We start from the raw sequence: 26,076 nt of genomic DNA on the forward strand, positions 1-26,076 counted from the left end.
ATCACCTTTTTTTCAAGCCTCAAAGAGCTGAAAGACAAGCTGTCAATGGCGTTAAGGCCACTAGAGCCATTTGAAGGCAGTTGTGCTTGGCTGAAGTGTGGTAGTTGAGGGGGAAAAAAGGTCAGAAAACTGCTTGGTTGGGATTTTTTTTTTCTGATAAGAGATAAACAGCTGGCTCACATTCAAAAACAGATAGTTGAGATATGAAAAGTCTGTAATTGCAAAGCCAAAATTGCAGTTTGATGTTTTACTGATATATTTTGTAAATATTTGTCCAGTCAAATTAATAAAAAATAATCAGGATTTTATATACTTAAGTGTTATATATATCTTGCAGTGCATTGGATAATTTTAATATTATTGCATATAACTGCGGCTCTGTATAATTACTTTGTAGTACTCTGTACTATGTCAAAAGGCACATGGTGTAGACTAGTGATCCAGACACCCTTTGATAGTTTTCCAACTAGCTTGTTTATTAGTGAACACATAAAGCCAGGTCTCACAGCTACCAATGTCCTCTTCATTTTAAAACTTACCAACTCAAAAATGCATGAATTTGTTTGTGTTATTTACAAACAGAAGTAAATAAAAGTGTTAGATTCAGTATTTTTATCATGTAGCAGCACAAACGATGCATATGTTTTGGCTTAAACCAAACTTTTAAAATGACTGCTATTAAAACAGTACTTTTCATTACTAATGCATTCAATTTGGCACATTTAATAAACATTTATTTGAAATTGTAATCCAAATTTTGGCATATACCAAAACTTTTAGGCCTAACCAACAAGTACACAGGTATTGATAAAAAATATATTCTCATTTGCCTTTAATAAACCCACTAAAGTATAAAATATATTCTGCTTTGTTTAAAACTTTTTTTGTTTACTACATAATTCCATGTGTTTCTTCATAATTCCAGTGTCTTTCGTATTCATTTACAATATAGAAAATAATAAAAAACAAAGAAAAACAATAAAATGGGAAGATGTCCAAACATTTGACTGGTACTGTATATTTGCCATAATAATGGGGTATTTATATTTCCATAATATATGGAAAATGCCTCAAAACAAAGGAAACCCATCCTAATTGGGTACGTCCAAACTTTTGATGTGTACAGTTTTTTTTTATTATTATTTGCTTATTTATTATCATCATCCGATTCATTAATTGCACATTTTCATTTGTGTTATTTAAATTTGTTGCCTGGTTCTACATATTTTTGTTTGTCTTTTTGACAGCCCCACATTCTCAGAACCTTTGCATCTGGATTTTCACCTCACTTTCAAAAATGGCACCTTATGACAATGTTTTTTTTTATGATCATTTAATAAGATCTTATAATAAATGTATTTTCGTAAGTTTGGCAGTCTTTTTAAAGCACGGATACCAGCTGCTACATGGATTGCAATATACTTTATTGCTACAATGTCTTTATTAAATGAATGGTATTATGATTATAAAAGTTAAAGCTGATGCTTAACCAGAGGTTGGCATTCAAAAATAAAAAATAAATAAACTGCTGGTCCAGATGCTAATGCGGAAATACAAATTGCCAATAGTCTTCAGAGCTCTATTGGAGCAAAGTTAACAAACAAGTCCCAATCAATTCCTGACAGCTGCAGTAATGAAAGGCAACAAGTCACAACACAAATCAAGCATACAAATGATAACGGAGGTGCTTTAGAGAAGTGTGTGTGGTGTGACATATATGAACACCAAGCTAGGGCCAATCAGAGATTCCCAAGGAGGTGTGCATTGACAGGAATGAGCTGGAATGTGAACTGTGGCAGAGGATGCAGGAAATGTGCAGGGCCTGGTTGGCGGAAAGCTCTGTGGAGTTTAATAATGAAACGAGCGGCCTTCCCTGAAGTGATCACCGTGATACATGGAGAGACACGCTATCACCTGCCACAGAAAGCATGGGGAGATTAAATGACATAAGCCATGCCCCTTGAAATCAACTTTTTGTAGGGGGTCGGGGGGAGGTGAGAGAGCACAAGAGCTCCTCGCGGTTGGTCGCCCATTACACAAATCCATTTTGAGTGTTCCACTCCACAGTGGCATACTTTTAATTACGAACCAATTTTCTTCCGAGGTCTGTTAAGCCTCAAGACGTAACTAGCTGAGCTGTTTTGTTTTTGTTTTTTTCCCTATGCACTTCTGCATGCCACCAGATCTTCATAATTAGACTACGCTACGCTGTAAACAGGGTCAGTGGTTTGTTTACATTTGTGCCGCCGCTGTCTAATTGTTCAGCGTTGTTTTATTTTTATTTTTGCATGCTTCGGAGGTGCTCCGTTGCGTGGCCCCAGCCTTATGAAACACGGTGTCATGCTAATGTCGCTAGAACAGATGCATATTCATGAGCTTTATCCGGTGTGTTGCATCCCAGCAGTGCTTCTGAGCCCCTTCATGTTTATAAAGATGTCAGCCTTGTAGGCTGCCCTATTAATGTTTCATCAGGTAGGGTACTACTGTATTCCAGGATTATATTACAGTCACAGTGCCACAGCATACTAATGGAACTGTGACAAACTAGGCTCATGAAACCTGTTAACATCCTAATCATAATCTACTGCTTCAATCTATTTCATCATTTGAGCACCTGTCTCAATTTTTCACCACGAACATGAATTACAAGTTCAAACCTAGATCTTACTTCATTAACTTCGTTACATTCCTTCACATATAATTAAACTATTTTGGAGATGAGGTTTTGTTTCAACAGTGATTATGTAAAGACTGTCTGTAGTTGGTTTCATATAAATGCTAAGACGAGAGTATGTGATAATACTATGTAGGTGTTTCAGTGCATACACACTATAACTGTGTCTGACGTTAGTGTTTCGTTTACTTTGCTGCCATATGTTAAAATATTTGCACTGCCTGTGGGCAATCATTTCTAGTCTCTTATCTGTTTGAATGGGGAAAGACCTATATCCCAAACTTACAAGTCACAGTAACCCTTCCTTCATTGAAATAACTGGAAAGGTCAGACCAATTTCCAATAAATAATCTGTTGTTTTGGATGAAGTAACTCAGAAAACATCCTAAACATGTGCATTGCTCCACAGCGACTAAAGGCTTTTGCTTCTTGTGCCTTTAAAAACAAGCTAATTGGTTATTTTCACTGAATGTGGGCCATTTCCATTACACCGACACCATCTTTACTCTTACAGGATTTCTCAGTCATTTTTAAGCATCGAACTGTCTCCTCTTACTTTATAGTCTCTCTGAATATATTCTTCTCTTAATCATCATATTAATTACTTCTTGTCGAATCAGGAACTGTATTTTTAATGTGTATGACCTTTAGAGTAAAGTTTTTTAGCCGCACATGATTAAAAATACAGGCATGTTGAGAGACAAAGGAGAGAGTAGATTGTGTTCTGCGGTGAACTGACAGAGCAAAATTCTTGAAAGGTGGAGGTGAAATAGACAAAACATCTTTAATGTGTTTTCTTCTATCAGACCAAACAACAATCTAGTTTTACAGCACAGCAGTCTTTCTTGAAAGTGAGGCTCTGATGTTTTGGTCCGTTTCTCAAATAAGATGATCAGTATTGTCTGTGTGAGGTTTTTTCAGGCTTGTAGGTATACTTTGACAGAGTGTGAAATACCTGAGCTTGACAGAGTTGTTGTATAGAGTTTTTGAGGAACTTGTATTAGTTTTGATTTCCAAGATCCCAGTCTTATAAAACTGTCTTATAATACTGGGATGTTCATGTTTATTAAAGGTGAACCATATGGGTTTTACCCACTGTGAGAATCCTACTCAGACCTTGTTTTATTGTGCAAGTAATATGTAGTTTACAAGGACAGTGGATCACAATGAGTATAACATATAGTGAATAAAGTAAGATATTAAATACATTTCATAAAGTACAACAGAGGAAATACCCAGGTTTTTTTTATTTTTATGACCCTTAGGACATTGGTATCATCACAGACTGTAAGGAGAATGCTCCCTATTGGCCCCACCAACATCACCTCCAGCAGCTATCTTAGCTTTTCTAGGAGGTCTCCTATGCAAATACTGACCAGTCCCAAACCTGCTTAGCATCTGATATGAAGTTTGTTCCCTTTAGAAGCAGATGTAATTGGATCAGGGATAACATTTGATGGGCGGCACGGTGGTGCAGCAGGTAGTGTCGCAGTCACACAGCTCCAGGGGCCTGGAGGTTGTGGGTTCAATTCCCGCTCCGGGTGACTGTCTGTGAGGAATGTGGTGTGTTCTCCCTCTCTGCATGGGTTTCCTCCGGGTGCTCTGGTTTCCTCCCAAAGCCCAAAAACACACGTTGGTAGGTGGATTGGCGACTCAAAAGTATCCGCAGGTGTGAGTGTGTGTGTTGCCCTGTGAAGGACTGGTGCAGGCTCTGGACCCACCGCGACCCTGAACTGGATAAGCGCTTACAGATAATGAATGAATGATAACATTTGGTGTACTGTATCTCACATACACTATGTATACAAGTTTGTGGACTACTGTTCCCAACGTTCCTTCAATGCTTTACATTAAGTTTGGTAACACTGCTGTAAAAAAATTATGTTGCATGTTTAGTTCTGGATCCACAAATACTACTCGTGATTGAAGATTTTATTGTTAAATGCATACACAGTTGGTTCTTGTTCTGCAGACCTGTTCCAGGGGAAAAAATGTAAATACATATAACAAACAAAAAAAAAGAAGCAGGAAATAATAATGATGTAGTAATAATAAGGAAAATGAGTGTATAGTAAGTACAGATTAGGCAGGTTGTATTAAACATGTGAATAAAAGGCATTGAAGTGTGTTTTATAAAATGTAAAGTACTCCTGAATTGTAGTGGCTGACTAAGAGCAGGAAGGCTTTTAAACAGTTCTTGTGAAACAATCCACAGTAAAGTGCAGTCACACAATTGGACAGGTAGTGCTTGTGTCAGTGGTGGTCATGCACAGGTCTGCTATTTCAAAAGCTATTTCAGAGTCTTGTAATTCTTTATTTCACAATCCTGTACCATCTTCCTGACGTTTGGAGTGTGAAGTGTGAGTCACATTCTACTGACATTTTTTTTTCTATGGTAATTTTATGAGCTGTGTGTTTGATTGGACACTACAGTAGTTTAATTCACTAATTAGAAGAAATGTTGCAATGTCACAAATGTTTGGACGCTTCACATTCTATTGGTCAATCCAATAAATCTGGTCTTTCATTTTCCCAGCTAATGGACATTTGCCAAATGTTCTTCCAGTGTCCAGTGTATCCCTTTGGCTAATGAACAGATCTAATTCACATATTTTCTGACGGCACATGAATCAGACAACAGTAAAAGAATACACCCATTATATTAATCACATAAATATAATTTAAATTATTCATCACGGTCTCAATCTGCGCAATCTGTACTTCATTAGAGTGAATTATGAGGCTTTCAGGACTGAGGCTATAATGTAAAGGCTGCCTCATGGTTTGCAATGTAGCAGCGCAGTCATTTTGCTGGGATTAGCAAGTTGCATGACGACCCCCCGGAAGGGTTCACTCTATTTGTCTTTTATAAAGAAGCCATTAGAGACTAAGGCTATTATGCATCTTTACATACTTATCATATTGTTTCTTCATGTACGCAACAGCAGGTACTTGAGACAGTCCTTTTTGATTTTGGAATGTATTTCTTAAGTAAAGCCTTTAAACATAAAATATGTGTTTTGGTTTAAATATATGGATTTTCAAACAATTGCTTTCACAACCTTTCTACCACATTTTCCTCTTGGCCCAAAATGCCCTCCTCGCTAATCTCATTCATTTCATACTTCATTTATGCTCTTGTCTGCTATAAATGTAGTGTGAAATTCACTGGAGATTGGAAGGGTAAATGAATGAAAATACATAGCAAAGGTTAGCAGTAACAGATACTGGGCAATCCAACAGAGTAAACTGATTGTAATGGTTATGGTTTTTTAAAATACATTACAGCATTTAATTTCTAAATAAAATCTATTACTGGTGAAATAGCATCCAAAGACTAGTGGGAATCTTTGGAGGAATATACTTTGAGTTGTTTTCTGCCTCCATTATTAGTCATTCATTCATTCTGTAAGCGCTTATCCAGTTTAGGGTCACAGTGGGTCCAGAGCCTACTCGGAATCACTGGGCACAAGGTGGGAATACACCCTGGAGGGGGCGCCAGTCCTTCACAGGGTGACACATGCACACACACATTCACACCTACGGACACTTTTATGAGTCACCAATCCACCTACCAACGTGTGTTTTTGGACTGTGGGAGGAAACCGGAGCACACGGAGGAAACCCACGCGGACACAGGGAGAACACACCTACTCCTCACAGACAGTCACCCGGAAGAAACCCACGCAGACACAGGGAGAACACACCACACTTCTCACAGACAGTAACCTGGAGCGGGAATCGAACCCACAACCTCCAGGTCCCTGGAGCTGTGTGACTGTGACACTACCTGTTGCACCACCGTGCCACCCGCCATTATTATTATTATTATTATTTTTATTATTAACATGCTTAAATGATTAGTTTCCTCACTCTTGATTTTTTTCAGATCGATTTTTGCACACTACAATCTGACATTCAGTAATGATCGACTGGTTATCTATGCAGACAAGGACGTCTGCCACAGCACACCCATTAAACTTAGGTAGAGGCAGTTTATACATTCACATTCTGTGCTCTTTACTCGTGTTCCTTCATGCCATCGAATGCATTCTGCCTCTAAATCTAAATGGTTAGATTGTGAACTCCAGCTACAAGAGTTCTATAAATAATAATCATACTACAGTTTAAATTATGAACATGTGTATCTCACTTATTCTCTTCATAATCTCTCTTTCTCGCTCTCTCACTTCCTCTGTGTCACTGACTCACATTCCCCTGTTTGGTTCATCTGTGCTCATCTATACTTCATGTATGACTCTCTCACATCTCTGAGTCTCTCACGTTCTCTTCTCTCACACATTCTGTGTCTCTCATATTATACCGTCTCTCTATATTGATCTGTGTATCTCTGCATTACACCATTCTCACTTCTTTCTTTCTTTCTTTCTTTCTTTCTCTCTCACATTTTTCTCTCATATTTTTTTCTCCTTTCATTATATCTCTTTTGGTCTCTATTTCTCTTTGCGCCTTGCTCTCATTCTCTTGACCTATCTCTCACTCTGATCCCTTTTTCTTCCCTTTCTTTCTACTCGCTCTGATCGTCACTTGTCTTTCTTGCTCTCACATGGTCTGCTCTTTTTATACATTCTTCTGATCTCTCATGTTCTTTCTGCCTTTCAGTTTTCTCTGTGTTCCACATCTCTCTCTCTCTCTCTCTCTCTCTCGCTCACTTTCACCTGCAGGGCATCGGGTGTAACTTGATTCTTAAAGGTACCAGGTTATGACTTATGTAGTACGTTATGTAGGGAATAAGGAGCCATTTGGGAATCAACCAAAGTCACTCAGGTTAAAGGTTCAGAAGTGGAAAAGCCTTCCCCCTTTCCATCTCCCCCAAAAAAGCTGTTAACCAGAGCTTTCCGAATGCAACTTAGTGGCTAAAGTGGAGTCTGGGGGAAAGGGGAGCTGGCACTAAGCGCTAATGAGGCATGCCCATGCCTCCTGGCAGCTACCACTGACTGCCTCAAAGCCTTACATCAGTCCAAACAAGGAGCTGAAATTAATGAATGGCTCTGTCTCTGAGGGCTAATTTTCCTTCATCATTGCTGCCCAAAGCATCCGGAAAAGCCAGGAGAGAAAGAGAGAGAGAGAGGGAGGAGGTGGAGAGAAGGTACCTTCATAGCCACCCTGCATTCATCCTCATTAATTCCAAGATCATAGCCTCTATGTTCCCAATAATTCCTGCTCTTTGCTTTACAGGAGCTGCTATTGTGTTCCACCAGGCTGGGGCTGGGCTATTTTTTCCACAAATTACTCAATGGCTCCCCCCACCCTCGTCAAAGTGTGCCGTCAGCTCGCAGTGGTGGATAAAAAACATGTCTGAAGATTTAAAGGCAAATATTGATAAAGGCCTCATCGGCAGCAGGTCTTTTAATCTTCACTGGCAATTATTTATAAAGAAAAGAAGAAAGCGAAAGCTCACTGTCATTCTGTTAGGAGCGGGTATTGTGAGCTGGTTTAGACACAGACCAGACCCGGATGAGCAGTGCTTTATATTTGTGTTGAGTAACAGCAAATACATTGCTAAAACTGGTATTCTAAGAGTCTGTATGGAATTAACCGTATTTTACAGTGTCTTCGGGACATAGGGGAATGTTCTTCTGATTTTTCCCTGATCAAGCCTCATCATCTATAGTCAGATAAGTAGTGACATAGTGTTGAACTACATCCATGGTCTCATACATTGGACACTCTAGAGCTGTGGTGCAGGTCCTAGCAGTGGGTCATGTCATATCAGGAGATTGCAGGTTTGATCCCTGGTGATGTCTCAGCATCCAAGGCCGGGGATCTTGCTCTCTGGGCAGGTGGAATGACCTCCCCTTCCCCATCTCTCTAGCACATGCACCTGTCAGCTGATGTGAATATCTGGGCAGTTTGCATTCTCCTCCAATGCAGCAAGTTGTTCACTGGGGTTGCGTTAGCATCCGTTCAAAAAGAATTGGTGGGTTGGAATCATTTGTCTGAGAGGAAGTGCATTGTTCAGCCCCACCTTCTCATATTGGTTACAGAAGATTTACAGTTTGGTGGAATTGGAGAAGACAGTTAATTCTTACAATTGTTAAAATAATTCTAAAAATCTAAAAAGAAAAACTTGATTTCAGAAGATTTGTTGGATGCTAATTATATACCATCATAGTTGTGATTGTGATGCACATCATGTTAGAAATCAAGTTCATCCATGGTTTAGCCATGGACCACAACTTAATTCTACTGCATGTTTCAGTCTTAAAGGCTCAGAGGCAGCTGTCTGAGGAAGAAATGCTGGAGACTGCAGAAAATGAGAGCATGTCAGCCCAATGCCCTCCGTAAAGCAGGAGTCAGATTGATCAAGTCACAGGCGGTCTTTCAGGCCTGGCCTCAATCAGCTTTTGAGAAGCTGGAAGATTTACTGAAAGCAGCTCTGTAATTGCCAACTGTCACAAACAATAAAGAGCAGCGGTGGCATGCAGGATTCCGAAAGGTTAAGTAAAAATGCTGGGGCAAATATCAAGTGGTTGCAAGTGGTGCCAAACACCAGTTAGCTATAAGGCAGGCTTTTGGTTTACAGACTAGCTTTTATTTATTGGTCCAAACGTTAGCATATGGTCAGACTGCAGCTTGAGATAAGCTTCTTTTGGGACCAATGGCCAAGATTCAAACTCTTAAATGTTTGGATTGTGTTGTCAATATCTGTCTACAGCAAAATGCAAAACAGCAAAAGTTTGGACAGTCCTGGTCAAGTTACATTCTGATTTAGGGAATGAGGTTTCAGATTCTCCACAATAGGAGCATTCTTAAGTATTCTGAGTTTCATTACTGAATGGTACCTGGTAGCGTTTCCATTATTTTTCAAAATGTAGCCAGTGACATCACAAAACACCATCTCTAATGGTGCAGTGTGGTGGTGCTGTTACTTCTTTGCAACTGAACATGGCTCAGTGAATCCATTCAGACAGATCAGATGTACAGTCATGTGAAAATGTTAGGACACTCCATGATGATCGTTGTCTTTTTGATCATTTTAAACATTTGAGCTTCATTTGAACAGTACTGCGAGATGGAGTTTATATAACTAAACTAATAAAACTGAAGAAATTATTTATAAACATATGTTGTAAAATGTAATGAACAAAAATGTACATTTCTTGTGACGAAAAATTTCCCACTTTGGCTCAAATAGCCTCAATTAGATGCTTCCTGTTACAATCTATCAGTCTCTGACATTGACTGGGAGGTGTTTTTTCCCCATTCCTCCATGCAGAATTCTTTCAGCTGTGTGATATTTCAGGGATTTCTTCAATGCACAGATCACCCCACAGCATCTCAGTAGGATTAAGATCCGGGCTCTGATTTGGCCGTTCTATAATTCTCCATTTCGTTTTTTGAGCCATTCCTTGTGAATTTACTGGAATGTTTTGAGTCATGGTCTTGTTGCATGATCCACGTCCACTTCAGCTTCAGTTTTTGGAGAGATAGATAGTCTCACATTTTTCTTAAGCACCCTCTGATACAGTGAAGAATTCATAGTAGATTCAATGATGAAGAGCTTGCCAGGCGCTGCTGCAGCAATCAGCCCCAAACCATGACATTTCCACCTCCCTGCTTCACAGTTGGTATGGGGTTCTTGTGCTCAAATGCTGTGCTGGTCGTCTTCTGTTACTGTGCCAAAATAATTCAGCTTTGGATTCATCTGTCCAAAGCACATAGTGCCAGAAGTCCTGGTCTTTGTCTGTGTGCTCTCTGGCAAACTTTAGTCTTGCCCTGATGACAGCAAGAGTTTCCTCCTTGTGCAGTTGTTTCCTGATGGTGGATGCATGTACCTTGATATCAGCTGTAGCAAAAGCCACTTGTAGGTCCCATGATGATATTTTAGGATTGTTGGAGGCATCTTGCGGTCTGCTCTTGGACTGAACTTGTTAGGATGGCCTAGCCTGGCCTTATTGGCAGTTGGTCTAAATGTTCTCCACTTAGAAATCAGCCATTCTTCTGTCCGGAATCTTTTTACATCCATTTCCAAACTCAAATACATCTATAACCTTCTTTTCAAAGGCATGGTGATACCACTCACTTCAGCAACCAAGGGCAACTCAAACTAATGTCTGAGGTTTAAATAAAACAGCCTTCTCCAATGTCCTTTTTAATGATGGCCTAATCATTTGCAGCTGATGTGGTGCACCTGATTCAAATATAGACATTTTAAATAGTAAGAAATGTGGGGGTGTCCTAACTTTTTACTCACAAGAAATGTAAAATTTTGTTAATTAAATTTTACAACATGCGTTTATAAGTACTTTCTTCAGTTTTATTTGTTTATTTATATAATCTCCATCTCTCAATACTGTTCAAATGAAGCTCATATGTCCATATGTTTAAAAATGTTCAGAAAGATTTCATGGGGTGTCCTAACCTTTTCACATGACTGTAGTATTTTTGTTGCTTGTTGCACTCTCCAGCTCTTGTTGGAGTCTCTGGTCAATCACCAATCCAAGGATATTTGTAATGCTTTTGAAAAACCATGTTGTAATTTTAGTATTGTGAGTGTAAGCTGGGTATATAGAGAGGTATGCATACATTTCTGGAAGTGATGTAAAAACCATAGGTATATAAGGGCTATTTAGTGGTCCATCAGAGGACAGAAGGTTTTTTGGGTCCAAACCACAAGATGAATTTATGGCTTTGTATTTTCAAACCTGTAATGAGAGAAGATTCTCACAGTCCTCGTCTGGAATTTTCATGTTAGATCAGAGCAGCACACTGTCCGCCATTACAACCATGTTCTTTTTCTGTAAGCTACACTTTTTTATCTTTCACTGCTTTGAAACTTATGCGTTGAATATGTAATCTTTTTCACTTTATTGCAATACGGATCTCCTCATTATTAGCCATGTTTGAACATAGGTGGACTTCCCCAGTAGACACGTGATGAGCCTGGCTTTGAAAAAGAGTGTTTAGAGCTGCAGCATGAGACAGGCCTTCGCTTTCAGAGTCGTCGCTAATTAGAATAAAACAAGACCTAGTCCTCTGTCCTCCCCAATTAAAGCTGAACCAAAACTGCCTTTTTTCCTTTTCTGTTAAGAAAGGAACATATTAAGCCGTGCCAGGTAATAGGTCACTTTCAGCTCCATTGCTTTCTTTGATCATATGTCGGTACGAAATCTCAAGCTACTGTATGTGCTGTAATGATGATGGAAAGCCTTTAGAACGGAAGCCTCTGTGATATCTCACTGTTTTATGTTGGAAGTGCGTTCTCATGAGTTTTAAGCCTGATCATTTATCAGTTGTCACTTTGTTCTTGAATGATAGCAGTGTTAGAGTCTCTGTTGATGTGCTTTTGTCTGTTGTTTGTTCTCACTTTTGTTGCCCACTCAGCTGTGTTGCTTTTATAAATGATGCCAGTAGATTGTTTTTCAAGCCAGTTACATTTTGTTTTACAGTACTACATTCAACATAAAACCCAGCTAAAATATAAACTTTGTGGCGGACAACTTTTATGGGGCAAAACATTTCTAAAAACTAAGGTGACATACAATGGCCTAAAATACACTATATTGTCCAAACCATTCAATTTAGGTGTTCACTTTCAGGAACTCATGGTACTCATTCAGCATGGTACTGTGATAGGATGCTACATATGCAACAAGTCCAATTGTGAAATATCCTGGTTCCTAAATATTCCAGTATTATATTGAAGTGGAAGCAATTGGGAACGACAGCAACTCGGCCACAAAGTGGTAGGCGACGTAAAATGACAAAGCGGTGTCAGCGGATTCTGAGGTGCATAGTGAGCAGAAGTCACCAAATTTCTGCAGAATCAATCACTACAAAGCTCCTTCAGATTAGCTTAAAAACAGTGCATAGAGAGCTTTGTGGAATGGGTTTCCACGGCTGAGCAGCTGCATCCAAGCCTTAAATCACCAAGCACAATGCAAAGTGTCGGATGCAGTGGTGTAATGCACGTCACCACTGGACTTTAGAACAGCGAAGACATGTCCTCTGGAGTGACAAGTCACTTTTTTCGGTCTGGCACTCAAATGGATGAGTCTGTGTTGGGCAGTTGCCAGGAGAACGGTACTTGTCTGACTGCATTGTGCCAAGTGTAAAGTTAGGTGGAGGGGAATTATGACGTGGGCTCATTTTGTTTCAGGAGTTGTGCTCGGCCCCTTAGTTCCAGTGAAAGTATGCTTCAGCATGCCAAAAGATTTTGGACAATTCCATGCTCCCAACATTGTGGGAACACTTTGAGAATGGCCTTCAGGTTCTAACATAAATGTGCACCAGTGCACAAAGCAAGTTCCATAACAATATGGATGAGTGAACCCGACAGAACACCTTTAGGGTTAATAACATGGAGGCTGCGAGCTAGGCCTTCTCTAACATCAGTGTCTGACCTCACAATGCACTATTGTAAGAATTTAATGTGTGTGAAAAGGGAGTCGAGCGAATACGTTTGACAATATGTTGTTCATTTGGACAACAAACATCACAAACTAACCAAACCAAAATCACTGTCCATTTATCAGCTCCACTGACAATCCAGAGACAGTCCAGGCTTGTTTTCCACTCGAATGTGTTTTTTTCGAGGTCTCGCAGTGTCTCAGCATTATGTAGGTTCCTATGGAAGTCCAGCAGGGCTGTACTTCATAGCATGATGGTAATGTTTGGGTATGGGGTATTATCAATAATCCAAAACATTTATTACATTTCCTCATGTAAATTAGCCCAAATCCATCTTTCATATATTTCCTATATTTCCTTAGGGCATAGTTGCACTCCAAGGCTGTTGTACTGACAGAGTTATTTTCTCTTGAAGTTCTTCCTTCTTTATGCTACTGTCCCTCTCAGAATATAAATGGGGGTTACCCACTGTTTTATGGAGCCTTAACACAATGGGAGCTCTGTGATGTTGATGCCCTCTGTGGCGCGCCGCAACGCGATACCATCTCTTCAGTAACGATGGAAGATAAAATATGAAACACGACTTTTCACATCCAACCTTCAGACTCGACACACTTCAGTTCTACAGAGCCCTTCCCTCTCCATCCAAATTACCTGCCATCCCTTCATCCCAAAGCTCATGCACTCTGTACAAAGATGTATTATTATTATTATTATTATTATTATTATTATAGATGATAGATGTTCAAGCAAGGCTTACTTTTAACATGCTCTACAAATAGGACAGGGTCTAAATATTAAATCAGTTCTATGCTGTTTAGTTTGGTGATTAATTGAGTTTCAATTTCAGATCAATGCAGTATTCAGATGTTAGTAAACCCTTTTAAATCTTGAAAGTAAATGTAAGATATTCCCAAAGAATTAATAATTAGGGCTTGAAAGATTACAAAAAATCAGGGAAAAAAAGTATGTAATAAACTGATTTCATCATTATTTTAAAGACACACATATATTACAGTTTCATATTTATTACATTAGGAACTCTATGAATTTAAGCCTGGGACAGAGGCGAAGATATAAAGCTTTTTCAGTCAGAAAAAAGCAGGTTTTAAAAGCATGGACATTAACATTAATGTTGTTTTCTTTTTTATCAGAGCTCATGGCTTCATCATTAATATTACTGACAGGACCACAAACTCAACACACACACACACACACACACACACACACCCACACACACACAGTCTTTTCTTTCACTGCTTCAAGCTTTGTAGAAGATTTTTACCCAGTTACACAGTGACTGTCTTTGAATCTTAAAACCCAGCGTTAATTCTGTTTAGTAGATTGAAATAAAATGTATAAGGAATGATATTGTTTCTGATATGTGCTATGGACTGTTGCCCTGTCCAAGTGTGTGTGTGTGGGGGGGGGGGGGGGGTCCTGCCTTGTGCACAGTGGTTTGAGGTGGGCTCCAGACTCCCCATCACGCTGATCAGGATGAAGAGGTTACAATTACTTAGGGATAGCCCTGTTATAAAATAACAGTGGTAAACAGTTACTTTAGATTCTCTAAGCTCTAAATGCACTCTGTTGCTGTTTTCTAGATATCGTGTATGGGAGATATTCCGGCGACTCTTTCCTGGAGTTTGAGGGCTTTGACCTTGGAGCTGTGAGTAACATCACGGTGCGCTTTCAGACCTGGTCGGAGAATGGAACTCTTCTGTATGTGGATGAAGGACATGTTCCTAGAGACTCCTTTTTCATCAAACTCTACATTTCCAGAGGAACGTTACAGGTGAAGCTCTATAGGTGTCTATAGTGTGTCTGACCCATCTTTTCAGTGCAGTTTGAGGCAATAGGTTAGTTAAAAATAACCATCGTGTGTTTGAAGTAGAACATGAAAACATTGTCAACAGTGGAACTAAATGTAAACTCCAGATTATAACCCGTGGTAGAGAACATACACATGCCACCACTTGGAGGTTAGGTGCCTTGCCTGCTTTGCACCCCCAACACAACCCCAAAACAGGGGCACACATAAAGCTGATGTGCCCATAGCAAAGTACATCCCTGTGCTGTAGTCTAAAGGCAACCTGAAATCAAAACATACTTTTCTAACCGTATTAATAAATTCATGTCCTTGGTCATGTTCAGCACAGTTCACTGTGGTAGATCACTGAAAAACAATTCTTGTTTCCCTGTTATGTTTAATTGAAGTGTTTTGACTTTTGCCTACTGTTGACTGTTGCTTGTCGCTACATCTCTGTGTAATTTTGTATAACAATGAAGAAGTAATGATGTTAACCAGTGATATTACTGCAATAGCATGGAAATATGAATTAGGTTGTTTAGATACTGGGAAGTTCTTGTGCAGTTTTCTACTGTAATCTTCTCTCTCTGTCTCTCTCTCTCTCACTCACACATACATTCGCCCTCATTTACTGTCAAATTAATTTATCTGGATGATGAACTGAGTGTGTTTTTGTATTTCTATTGCACTGGGATATAAACAGGTTGCCACGCTAACAAGACCTTTACATTTAGGCCTAATATTCACAATTCTCTACAGCCCACAGGAACTGGGAAGTTGTTTCACATTCAGAAGGAATATACCCCCTGATTTGATCCAGGTCGATTTAAACGTGTCGTATTTGTCTAAAATCTTTTGTTCTTTCTTTCTGTAGTATGATTTCTCCTGTAATCAAGAAGAGGGGATTCGGAGGATTAACACCAAAATACAAGTCAACAACGGCAATGAGTATTTGGTGCATGTGAGGTATGTGAGAATTTGTGCAAGATGACATTGGGCAAAAATTATTCGCAGTGAAAAATTCGCAGCTGAGAGCATGCATCAAAAACAGATTAAACTGATGTCTGGTTCTAGTTCATGTAAATTTGCCTGAAGTCTGAAGGGCTTTATTAATATCAGTAACACATATGAAATTAGGAAATAAAAAGTGCATGTGCATGAATGCAACTTCAGGGGAAGGTGATCAGGTGAAATAAGGTAGTGTTGCTGTCACACTGCACCAGGGTTTGGGTTCTTGGTTGGGTGTTTGAGGAGTTTGAGGAGTTTGGTGTGTTCTCCAAATTGTGTGAGTGAATGATTGGGTGAGTGTTTGTTGCCCTGCAATTTCACTTTTATTAGTTTATTAATCCTTAAGTATTTCTTCAGCAGAATGCACAGTTCATTGCTTAGTTGCAGTCATGGCCAAATGTGTTGTGCATAAATATTAGTGTTCTGATTTGGTGAATTTTTTCCTAAAGAACAATCATTTATTCATTCATCCATTATCTGTAACCCTTATCCAGTTCAGGGTCGCGGCGGGTCCAGAGCCTACCTGGAATCATTGGGCGCAAGGCGGGAATACACCCTGGAGGGGGCACAAGTCCTTCACAGGGCAACACACACATTCACTCATTCATTCACACAATCAACCCTACGGACACTTTTGAGTCGCCAATCCACCTACCAACGTGTGTTTTTGGACTGTGGGAGGAAACCGGAGCACCCGGAGGAAACCCACGCGGACACGGGGAGAACACACCAACTCCTCACAGACAGTCACCCGGAGCGGGAATCAAACCCACAACCTCCAGGTCCCTGGAGCTGTGTGACTGTGACACTAACCTGCTGCACCACCGTGCCGCCCTAAAGGGCAATCATTTTCTTTTATTCGTAAATTACAAATATAACATGTTACATGTTGTGCAGCTTTGGTTATTCATATAATTAAAATTCCCAAACTAGTGTTCACTATCCCTATTTACTGTACTGACTCCAGAGAGCTCATGTATATAAATATTTACAATATAAATATATTGTTGTAACTCATAGGTTCTCTAGGGTTTTGTTTGTTAGGGTTTTTGTCCAAGGTTTTTACTCCTTATTGCTCCCTAGCAGCTCAACACTGTGTAAAATCATTTCTTACGCAGAGACCCAACAGCAACCGTAATCCCAAGCAATGTGGAAAATATATTGATTATATTAATTAAAAATATATTTCCGTGCTCTTTTCTTTATATCACGTTGTTGGTCTAGAGGCCTCCATAGTTGCTTGTTCTCCAGGACCTTGCAAATTTGCTGGAAGGATGAAGGTCCAATAGCACTTTACACAAAGGTTGCAAGCACTTGCTATAGGCGCTTCTTATTTTCTGCTACTTGTTATGTACATGGAGGAAATAATTTGAATGCCTGGCAAATACAAAGCTTTAGAAAATTGGCTTAAATGGTCTTAATGAACATTTTGAAACCTCCATACAGAGGCCATTATTTCCAGCGCACATCAGTTCGAAAGCTTGTATCACTTTGAAAAGAGCAGTTCATCCCCAATTGTGAGCGGTGTTTTTGTTGATTCATTTGCACTGATGTTCTGAAAAAAACAGAGGAGTAGTAATCAAATTAGTATGCCATCATAGACGTTTCTGTGCTTTACTGCTGCAAGGTCTCTTTTATATCCGGACATAAAATTTCACCCTCAAGAAAAAACAAAAAAAAACAACAACAAAAAAAAAAAAAACAGGAGAAATGTTTATTTACAATAGACGTGACAGATTGCGAAGCGTGTGATCATAAAATCTTTGCAATTTATGATTAGGGCTCTCGGAGTTCAGGAAACTAGCAGTGTCGCTGAAGAGCATGTCACTTAGGGGGTTGCAACTCCTTGATTCCTGGCCAACTCTTGGTTTTAAGAGCATTAATCTGTCACGTCTATTTTTCTCCAGCGAAATTGACAAAGAAGCAGCATGTAATATCCACACAGATCCATACAAAGCAGCTCTTACTCTGTGCCAGTCATTGAAATGTAGGGGAAAAGCAAGCGTCAAATACTGAACTGAAAACATAAAATGCAACTTTATATTGTAAGTTCATGTCAGTTCTAATGAAGGGTTTGTGCCACATGGACCCTGCCCTAAAACAAATCGAGTTTTCATCAAAGTCAAGGCGTAAATATGCATCATTCTACACAAATATAATGCATAGCTGTGTTATCTGCTTATTTTAATAAGTACATTTGAGTACCTTTAAATCATAAATGTACAGGAGAGAAATAAAAACAATCTTAACACTCAGTTGGAGTTAATGGAACCACAATAATTTCCTGATTATTTAAAACCAATTCTGTGTCTTTATTATTAAATTCTACGTTTAAAAAACAGAAATGGAAAAACAAAATCAATATAATTCATAGCATTTACTGCAGCTTAAAAACTATGAGTCACACATCCCAGCTATGGTTCACCTTCCACAGAGAGACCATCTCCTTCCCTGGCCTCCTTAATATCTCTCAGCTGAAAAAAATTCTCTTTAAAAGTCTCTGGGCTCTATGGGGACAGACTGAAGGACTCTGAGGGTCCGCTGCCCTCTGGCCAGGAGCCATGCCGCTCTGCCGGAGTGATCCTAAATTAAGCTTCTCTCCTGAGCAGCTCTAGAGGAAGGACTTTGGGGACTTGATTGTGGTGGTGGGAGGGGGCGGCGGTGGCAGGTACAAGGCCCCGAGTGGCAAGAGGAGCCAGTTACAGGCTTTACAAATCAACCCAGATCGGCCCCCCTGGACCCCTGACTCCTCGAGGGCTATCACCGGACGCAGGCATGATGGGGCCGAGCATCTGGATGAGCACACTGAGCCTCCAGCTGCTCAGAGTTAGCCCACAATCCTCACTCAGGTAATTATCTCTCCTCCCCTGTTGTTTCAGCCAGGGCTGAATTAGCTTTGGAAACCTCCCAAGACTCAGGAACTGGCTCACGAACGGCGGCTGTAAGATATGGAAGATGCCCAAAAAAAAAAACCTGCTGTTTCTAGATCCTTTCAGTCCCTTGAAACAAAAGTATGATCTAAAAAATCCCTGAAACAATGATGTAAATGTCATGATACCAGTGCTGATATTTGTAATAACAGCATGTTTTAACACAAGTTGCTAAGTATTGTATCTATTTACACTGCAGCTTATTTTACCGCTACCAATTTTAACACATAATAGACAAATTATTTCAGTTCATATTTGAGCTACAGCCTGTTTTGTCACGTTCTGAAAAAGACAGTGGCAGCAGATTGATGTCAGGAATTGGTATCTGGTTTGGCAGGCTCTAATTTGAATTAATTTCCACATTAAATGTTAAAGCAATTACATTCTGCTTCCTCCATTCCACCATAAATAGTGTAGCAGTTACGTTCTTGTTCATCCATTCCACGTTAAGTGGTGCAGCAGTTGCATTTTGATGTCTACCATGTATGATGTTATTTGCAGTAGCACGCTCCCGCTTGTATTCTGTTGCTTAACTTTGAGTCAGTGTAAAATGGAATGTAATGGGACACTTCCCACATCATTTTGCCATCTTATCTTGCCCTGACAGCATGAGCTCGCTCATCCACAGCTGCTACATTATACAAGCTTCTGCAAACTAATACAAGATTCATCACTAGCCACAGCCCTAAAGTTTCAGCAGATAGAAGGTGGATCACTTAAGGATTGAGGATTATAAAATGCCCCAAATGTTCTGGTGGTATTGTGTAAATGTACCTTTAAAGGTACAGTTTTTCTGAGAGTGTAATACTGGTTTGTAACTCACTCACACACTGTTCACTGCTGTGCATCAGCGGCACTGTGTGTACTTGTTTAAACTGGTTCATGTAGGTTAGCTAGTTAGCCAGATTAGCTATGGTTTCAGTTTTGTATTAAGGAAACCCATGCCTTGCATGCTTGGATTGTATTCTGATTGTCCCCACAGGATCACAACAGTGCAGGTATTTATTTGTGTGGTGGATCTTTGTCAGCAAAGAAGTGCAAGTGGATCAGACACAGCAGCTGCTGCTAAAGTGTTCAAATGCTGTGTTCAAATACACTTTCTGTTCACTCTGTTAGGCCCAGCATGGACACTCAAGTACAGCACTGCTGGGTCTGATTCACGCCACAACTCACACTAGAACACACTATTTTCTTGATTAAATAAAAAAGCAAACATAATTTTGAATTCACTTCACATTGCAATCAGCGTATATTAGTAAATATGGTGAACATTAACCTCCTAGCTACCAAATTTCATTAACCCTCACTGATCTCCCAGCAATGAAGGATCATACACTAATGCTAGTAAAGTTAGCATCCTTCTTCTTTTATTAGGGTTAGGAAACATGTTAGCGCACATAATGCTCCAGTTCTGTGTTCTGATATATTGTACTTTACCCAACTCTCTGAATGCATCACTGAGGGTTGAAATAGGGGTTAACAGCTGGAGAACGCGAAAGCAGGAGATGGCTTCCAATCTCAGCAGTGGTTTGTTTTGTTGTCCTCTATTTATGACAGGGCGTTAATAACTTGTCACCGCTCAGACGCTATTTGACAGTTCTTCATATAACAGCCGACCCACAATAATCTGTATTTATTAGGTGCGATGTGTAGCCATGTTGAGAACATGATATAAGAGCATGTAGTCGGATACTGTGGCACACAAGGAGAGGTCAGTGTTTTCACGTCGAGCCGGTCTTTGTATTCTCAAACATAACGTAAAGCCATTCGTCCACTTCCATGTTTGTCCTTCGCATGTCCCGATTTAATGATGTGTCAGTGATGCCATCTCCATACCTTGTAGATGGATGTCTACCCTCACACTGTTTCAGGAAAATAACAGGCGTTGCAATGCAGCCACATGCTGTGAATGACAGGAAGGTTGAGATAAAGGTGTTTGGATGAAAAGATGGGTCCCATATTCCTACACATAAAATAACATCATTCACCTGCTTACATACAAACATGCATATATGGTCAAACATTTCTGTACAACTGCCTGTTCAACACTTCTTTTCAACATTTAAATGCAGTATGTGGGTTAGCTGTGGGAAATTGCCCACAGGTGGGTGAGTGTGTGTGTGTGTGAGAGCCTGACTGAGTGTACGATGCACTGTAATGCACTGGCTCTTGCACTCAATGATTGCAGGTGGCCTCCACACCCACCACGACCCTGAACATTATGAAATTATTACAGAAGATGAATGAAAGGATAAATGAACTAATCTTATATATAGTTTTAGATTCTTCATTTCAAATAAATATTATTTAAATATAAATATATAATTATTCTTCGTGGCTCATTGGTAGTAAACAGCCTAAAACATGCGTCAAAAAAATCCGTATCCTTTCTGTTTTGGCGCGGAGGCTGAGCCTGCAGAAAAACGTAGGCGCGCATCAAGCACCGAGGCAGGAAAAAAGTGGGAACTTCAAAGTCATAACTCTGTGCTAAAATTCGACCGGCCGGGATTTATTTATTTATTTATTTATTTTTTTTTTTGCAGGGAATAATGAATAAGCAATTCATTGTGTATCCTGCCTCGCTCTTAATGCACTCCCTTCCCCTCACCCTGTATCCATGGAAACACTGCAGCTATTCCCACAACGTGTTTTGCGTCTGAATATTGAAAACAACAACAACAGAAAAGAAAAAACTATAAAAAATAATGATATTCCTAATAATCTTAATAATAAGGATAAAGTGAGTATTGGAACTTGGCTTTAAAGCAATTGTGCATTCCTAAGGCAAGGAGGAGGAGGAGGGGCAGTCTCATTAGCATAAGCTGGAGAGGGTTACACTACTTTGGTGGGGTATTTATGATAAACAACATCATTAATTTAGCATATTTACCAGCATTGAGCAAAGGGATAAGCACAGTCCTAACGCTGGCTTGAAATGTTATATTCCACTGCGTTTTTTTTAATGTATATTGCAAATATCACTTTCTGATATGTCCTTTTTTCTGTATGTCAAGGCTGTATGTGTACTCTGAATATGTACACTATGTATGGTTTGGGTGTGTGTGTATGTATGTGTGTGTATATATATGTAACGTATGCAGTGGAATCTAACATATATCTCCCAAAATAGTAACTTTACAGGAGAAGGAAAAAACCTTCTTAACTTTCAATAGAAGTGAGTGTAAAAAGATTTAAATCCAAGGAGTTTTGGAGCATTTCTATTGGTCCACTCATAGAACAGCTGCTGTGGTCAAATGATATATATATATAAATAACTGTGTTTGTGTGTGTGATAGTTATCATATTAAAGTAAACTCTCTTCCCTTTGCAGACAGTATCTGGCTCCATGCGAAGCCGAGGTCACTGTGACTGGCTTTCAAAGAGTCCGAAGCGTCCCAAGAAATTACTGGTCAGGACTGACCTTTCAAAGTACGGGCCACCTTTTTGTAGGAGGTCTGCCACTTACTCATCCCCCGTACAAGGTAAAATTCTCTTCTAATGCTTTCCTTTCCTGTGCCTTAAAGGAAAAGTCAGTCATTTTCTCCAATAATGGTCCTTCACATAATGAAACATCTATTACACTGGCACCTAGAGGCCTGAATACACGGTAAACTCTGAACTACACCAATTGTATTTACGGTCACCCCCATGTCGGAGTCCCACTCTATGGAGCATAAACTGGGGCATTCAGGGACTACAGCGCTATTGAAATTTTTCATCTCACTTAATAGAAGTTTCACTTAATAGAAAAAATATTTTTAAATAATTGTAAATAACCACATTAAAATGTTTTTTTTTTATACGTTTCTATCAAACATTGAGAAATACATCAAGCAACGCCTGGCCACAGACAAGTGAAAGAGTGTTTATTTGATCTGTTTTTGTTGTGTGAATAAGGTAAAATAATTTGAAACTATAATGAAATATTATTTTAAAATGCTATTTTAAAAGTATGTTTAGAATTACTTCCAAATGTATTCATCTTTTGTTAAATTATGACCAGTTTCCCTTCACATTAGTACAGCGTTCAGTGTTTGATAACACACCTTTAGGTAGATTACATAATATCTGGCTTTTGTTCAACACAAAGGACATGCCTCAGGCAAACACTTCAAAATAAATATACACAATGCTACATGATTTAAAAGCTTCAGTGATTGCACCTCCTGAAAAGTGGCTTAAATTTCCCAGTGCCGTATAGACAGTGTATATGTATGTATCTATTTGCAGCTATTTCATTCTGTGCCTGGGGCAAGAGTTGTTTCCTTTCTGTTTTTCTTCTAGAAAAACAGCCTCTCACTTCTCCTCTTTCTCCTCTTTTCTTCCCTCAGGGAGCCGAGCCTTTCTACAACTACAGCGGCTGCATTGAAATCATTGAGATTAATAAGCTCAGAGGATTTCGCACATCCACCGCCATCACCGCGAATAACATTGACCACTGCAGGTAGACCGAGTACTTTGGGAGTCTTTAATCTCTCTGTCCTTCTTGTCCTCCTACACATACAATAGGATCCAAACTTTTGTAGACCCCTTTAAATTAGTGGCGCATTTTAGAATCGCTTAAATGGTGCAAAGGGTGTTGTTTTTAACACAGGAAATTAGCACACAATGTTAATAAATGTGAAAGTGTATAGTTTTTACATAAACAACAGCTATCAAATTGTTTTGAAGTCCATTATTGAACAGGTTTATGCTTCATAGAGCGGGTCTATGACACAAAGGCGACCATGTTTGTAACAGGCACATAATGTCTGATACATCCTAGCCACTAGATGTCTGTATAATGGCTGCTCCTATGAATCACTGAAGGAAAAAAAATATGTGCACCCATTGTGGACGTTCAGTTGTGCACACACAGCATTAAATGAAATGTGATGTTTTTTGTGTGTTTCATCAAAGCATCTACACATGATCCTAAGGTCCCTATGCCCAAAGCCAAGTGTCAGCATATAGGATAAGTCCTGGGCTGTGAAACTGCCTTCTCTGTCATGATGGAGCACCTTCCAACACCTTATAAGATAAGCTGGAGTGTTTTTTTCTGATCCAGCATTGACTTGACAGATGCTGTTCTAGCCAAAGGCCATCAAATCCTCACAGAAATGTCCCCATATATATTTTAACACCTTCCCACAGGAGTAGAGGTTGAAGGAGAGGATATCACGATGCTTCAGCACCCTCCCAGCAGCTCTGGCTGCTATGGAAACGAATTAGATCTGATCTCTCCTGCTCATGTCAAGTGTATCAACAGATGTCAAATCAGTGCCATATGTAAACAGACAGCCCGGGTTGTGCAGAGGTGGTGTTAGCATCGTAAGCAGTGTTAGCGTTAACAGGCAGTTAGTTATTGGTCCAAGAAAAACAAAAATAAGAAATGGGTTGCTGTCTTATCAAACAGGTTTGGAAGATCAGGGTCAAACAAGGTTTAACTCAGTAATGATGTTAATATAAACAATCTTTAATCTTAGTCTTAGTCTTATTCTTGTGGCTGATCTGTGTGTACACAAAATTAAAACTATACATGCACACTGCACTGCAGTGACACTGTCGTGGTGTTAGTGTGTGCTGCCCTAGTACAAGTGGATCAGACACAGCAGTGCTGCTGGAGTTTTTAAACCCGTCAGTGTCACTGCTGGACTGAGAATAGCCCACCAGCCTAAAATATCCAGCCACCAGATGAGCTACAGTCTCTGATTTTACATCAACAAGCTGAACCTACAGGGTTTATGTGTCTGAGAATGGACAGTGAGTGGACACAGTGCTTAAAAAACTCCAGTAGCCTTACTGTGTCTGATCCACTCATACCACCACAACACACACTAACACACCACACCACATCAGTGTCAAATGCAGTTTGCGGACTGCAGTCTGTAACTGCAGAACTAAGTGCTCTTGTGTTGTCAGTGGAGCTGAGAGAATGGACCTTGAGTGTAGAAACAACAATGTGGACACAATTTCTTGGCTGATCAGTGTATAGTGGACATTAATTAGCATTTATTTACCAGCTCTTCATCACATAGGATCTGTTGGTTTGACGTTTAGCTTACGTTTCTCCTCATCACTTATTCCCACTGTACTCATTTAGCGACACATGGGAGGGTTTTTTTTTGGACTTCTCTCTACAGCAGCAGGCAGCAACTGTTTTCAACGCAGCGAGCTTTAGGCCGTGTTTGCACCACACACCGGTGTGGCGTAGCACTGGAAAAACAATTCACAGGAAAAAGTCAGGGAGGTTATGCATTATATATAAATCCTCAGCTGTCCCTAGAGGAGTTGTGTGCTGCTCCAATATTCTCTCTCTTCTGCCACTGATTGATGCATGTTGCAAGCTGCTGTAGTTAGGAGGGCTTTTGTTAGCATACTCTAACTTATAGAAGTGGAGTAGAGCTTCTGTGGCGGAGCCAAGGCCGTTTAACCGTCTTTTGTTTCGCTAGGTCCAGTTCAGATCTCTGAATATTCAGAAGACCAGGCAGTAGATTGTTGGCTGTGTTATTATTTTTTTAGTTTTATTTGGCTTCATCAACATGCAGGAAGGCTGCTACACTAAACATGATGTGGATTTATCAAAGCGTGAATGGATATCAGCATGTCCTCCACTGAAAGGATTGTATGGGGGATGAATATTGAGCAGCTGTGGAGCTGCTAGAGCAAGAGGGGGAGAGAGAGAGAGAGTGAGCCTGATCCCGACCAAAGGCCAGAAGACATGTCATGGCCCTACTTTGTATATTCCTGTGCTCAGGACTTTTGTTTGACTTTCATTTCAGGATACAAAACTGACTGTGTGGAAGCACTCTTCACATCTTAATATAGATATATACAGTGCGGTTCAAACCACTTCATTTTCAGTCAAAAAAAAGCTATTACATATTTTTAAGTACCAGAGACTAGGCAGAAAAATGTAATGTAACAGTACGTGACGTAGTAGTATGATACATACAAGTATTTAAAAAAAAACACTACATAATATTTTGGCTTTAAAATTACAGCTTCAAAATCATTGTGGTGCTCCACTGACCTGTAATACGAAGAATACAGCCTCTGTCGTTGCTAATATGGGCTCAGCACTGCAACAATTGCACTATGTAACTTTTGGAGGAGGGCAGGAAAGGGCAGTTAGAGAAAATGAATGAATGAGTGAATGAACAACTGGTCTCTTGTAATCTACGGTAATATGAAGTCTGAAATATGACTCCAGAATGAAGGAAAACACCATATTTATTCTCAAGGGAAAACGTTATTGTAAAAAAAAAATAATTAATTCTGTGTCATTTTAGAGCTATAAT

General features: G+C 39.7%; 1 protein-coding gene across 1 annotated transcript in view; it reads left to right on the forward strand.

The window, feature by feature from the left end:
• The window catches only part of eys (eyes shut homolog), a 313,091-nt gene that overhangs the window by 177,425 nt on the left and 109,590 nt on the right, over window positions 1-26,076 (forward strand). The window contains 4 exon segments of the mRNA XM_066660060.1: window positions 14,653-14,843; window positions 15,733-15,824; window positions 22,128-22,278; window positions 23,128-23,240. Of these exon segments, the coding sequence (XP_066516157.1) occupies window positions 14,653-14,843; window positions 15,733-15,824; window positions 22,128-22,278; window positions 23,128-23,240 (547 nt within the window).

The sequence above is a fragment of the Hoplias malabaricus genome, chromosome 2, assembly GCF_029633855.1.
Source record: "Hoplias malabaricus isolate fHopMal1 chromosome 2, fHopMal1.hap1, whole genome shotgun sequence".
Lineage (NCBI taxonomy): Eukaryota > Metazoa > Chordata > Actinopteri > Characiformes > Erythrinidae > Hoplias > Hoplias malabaricus.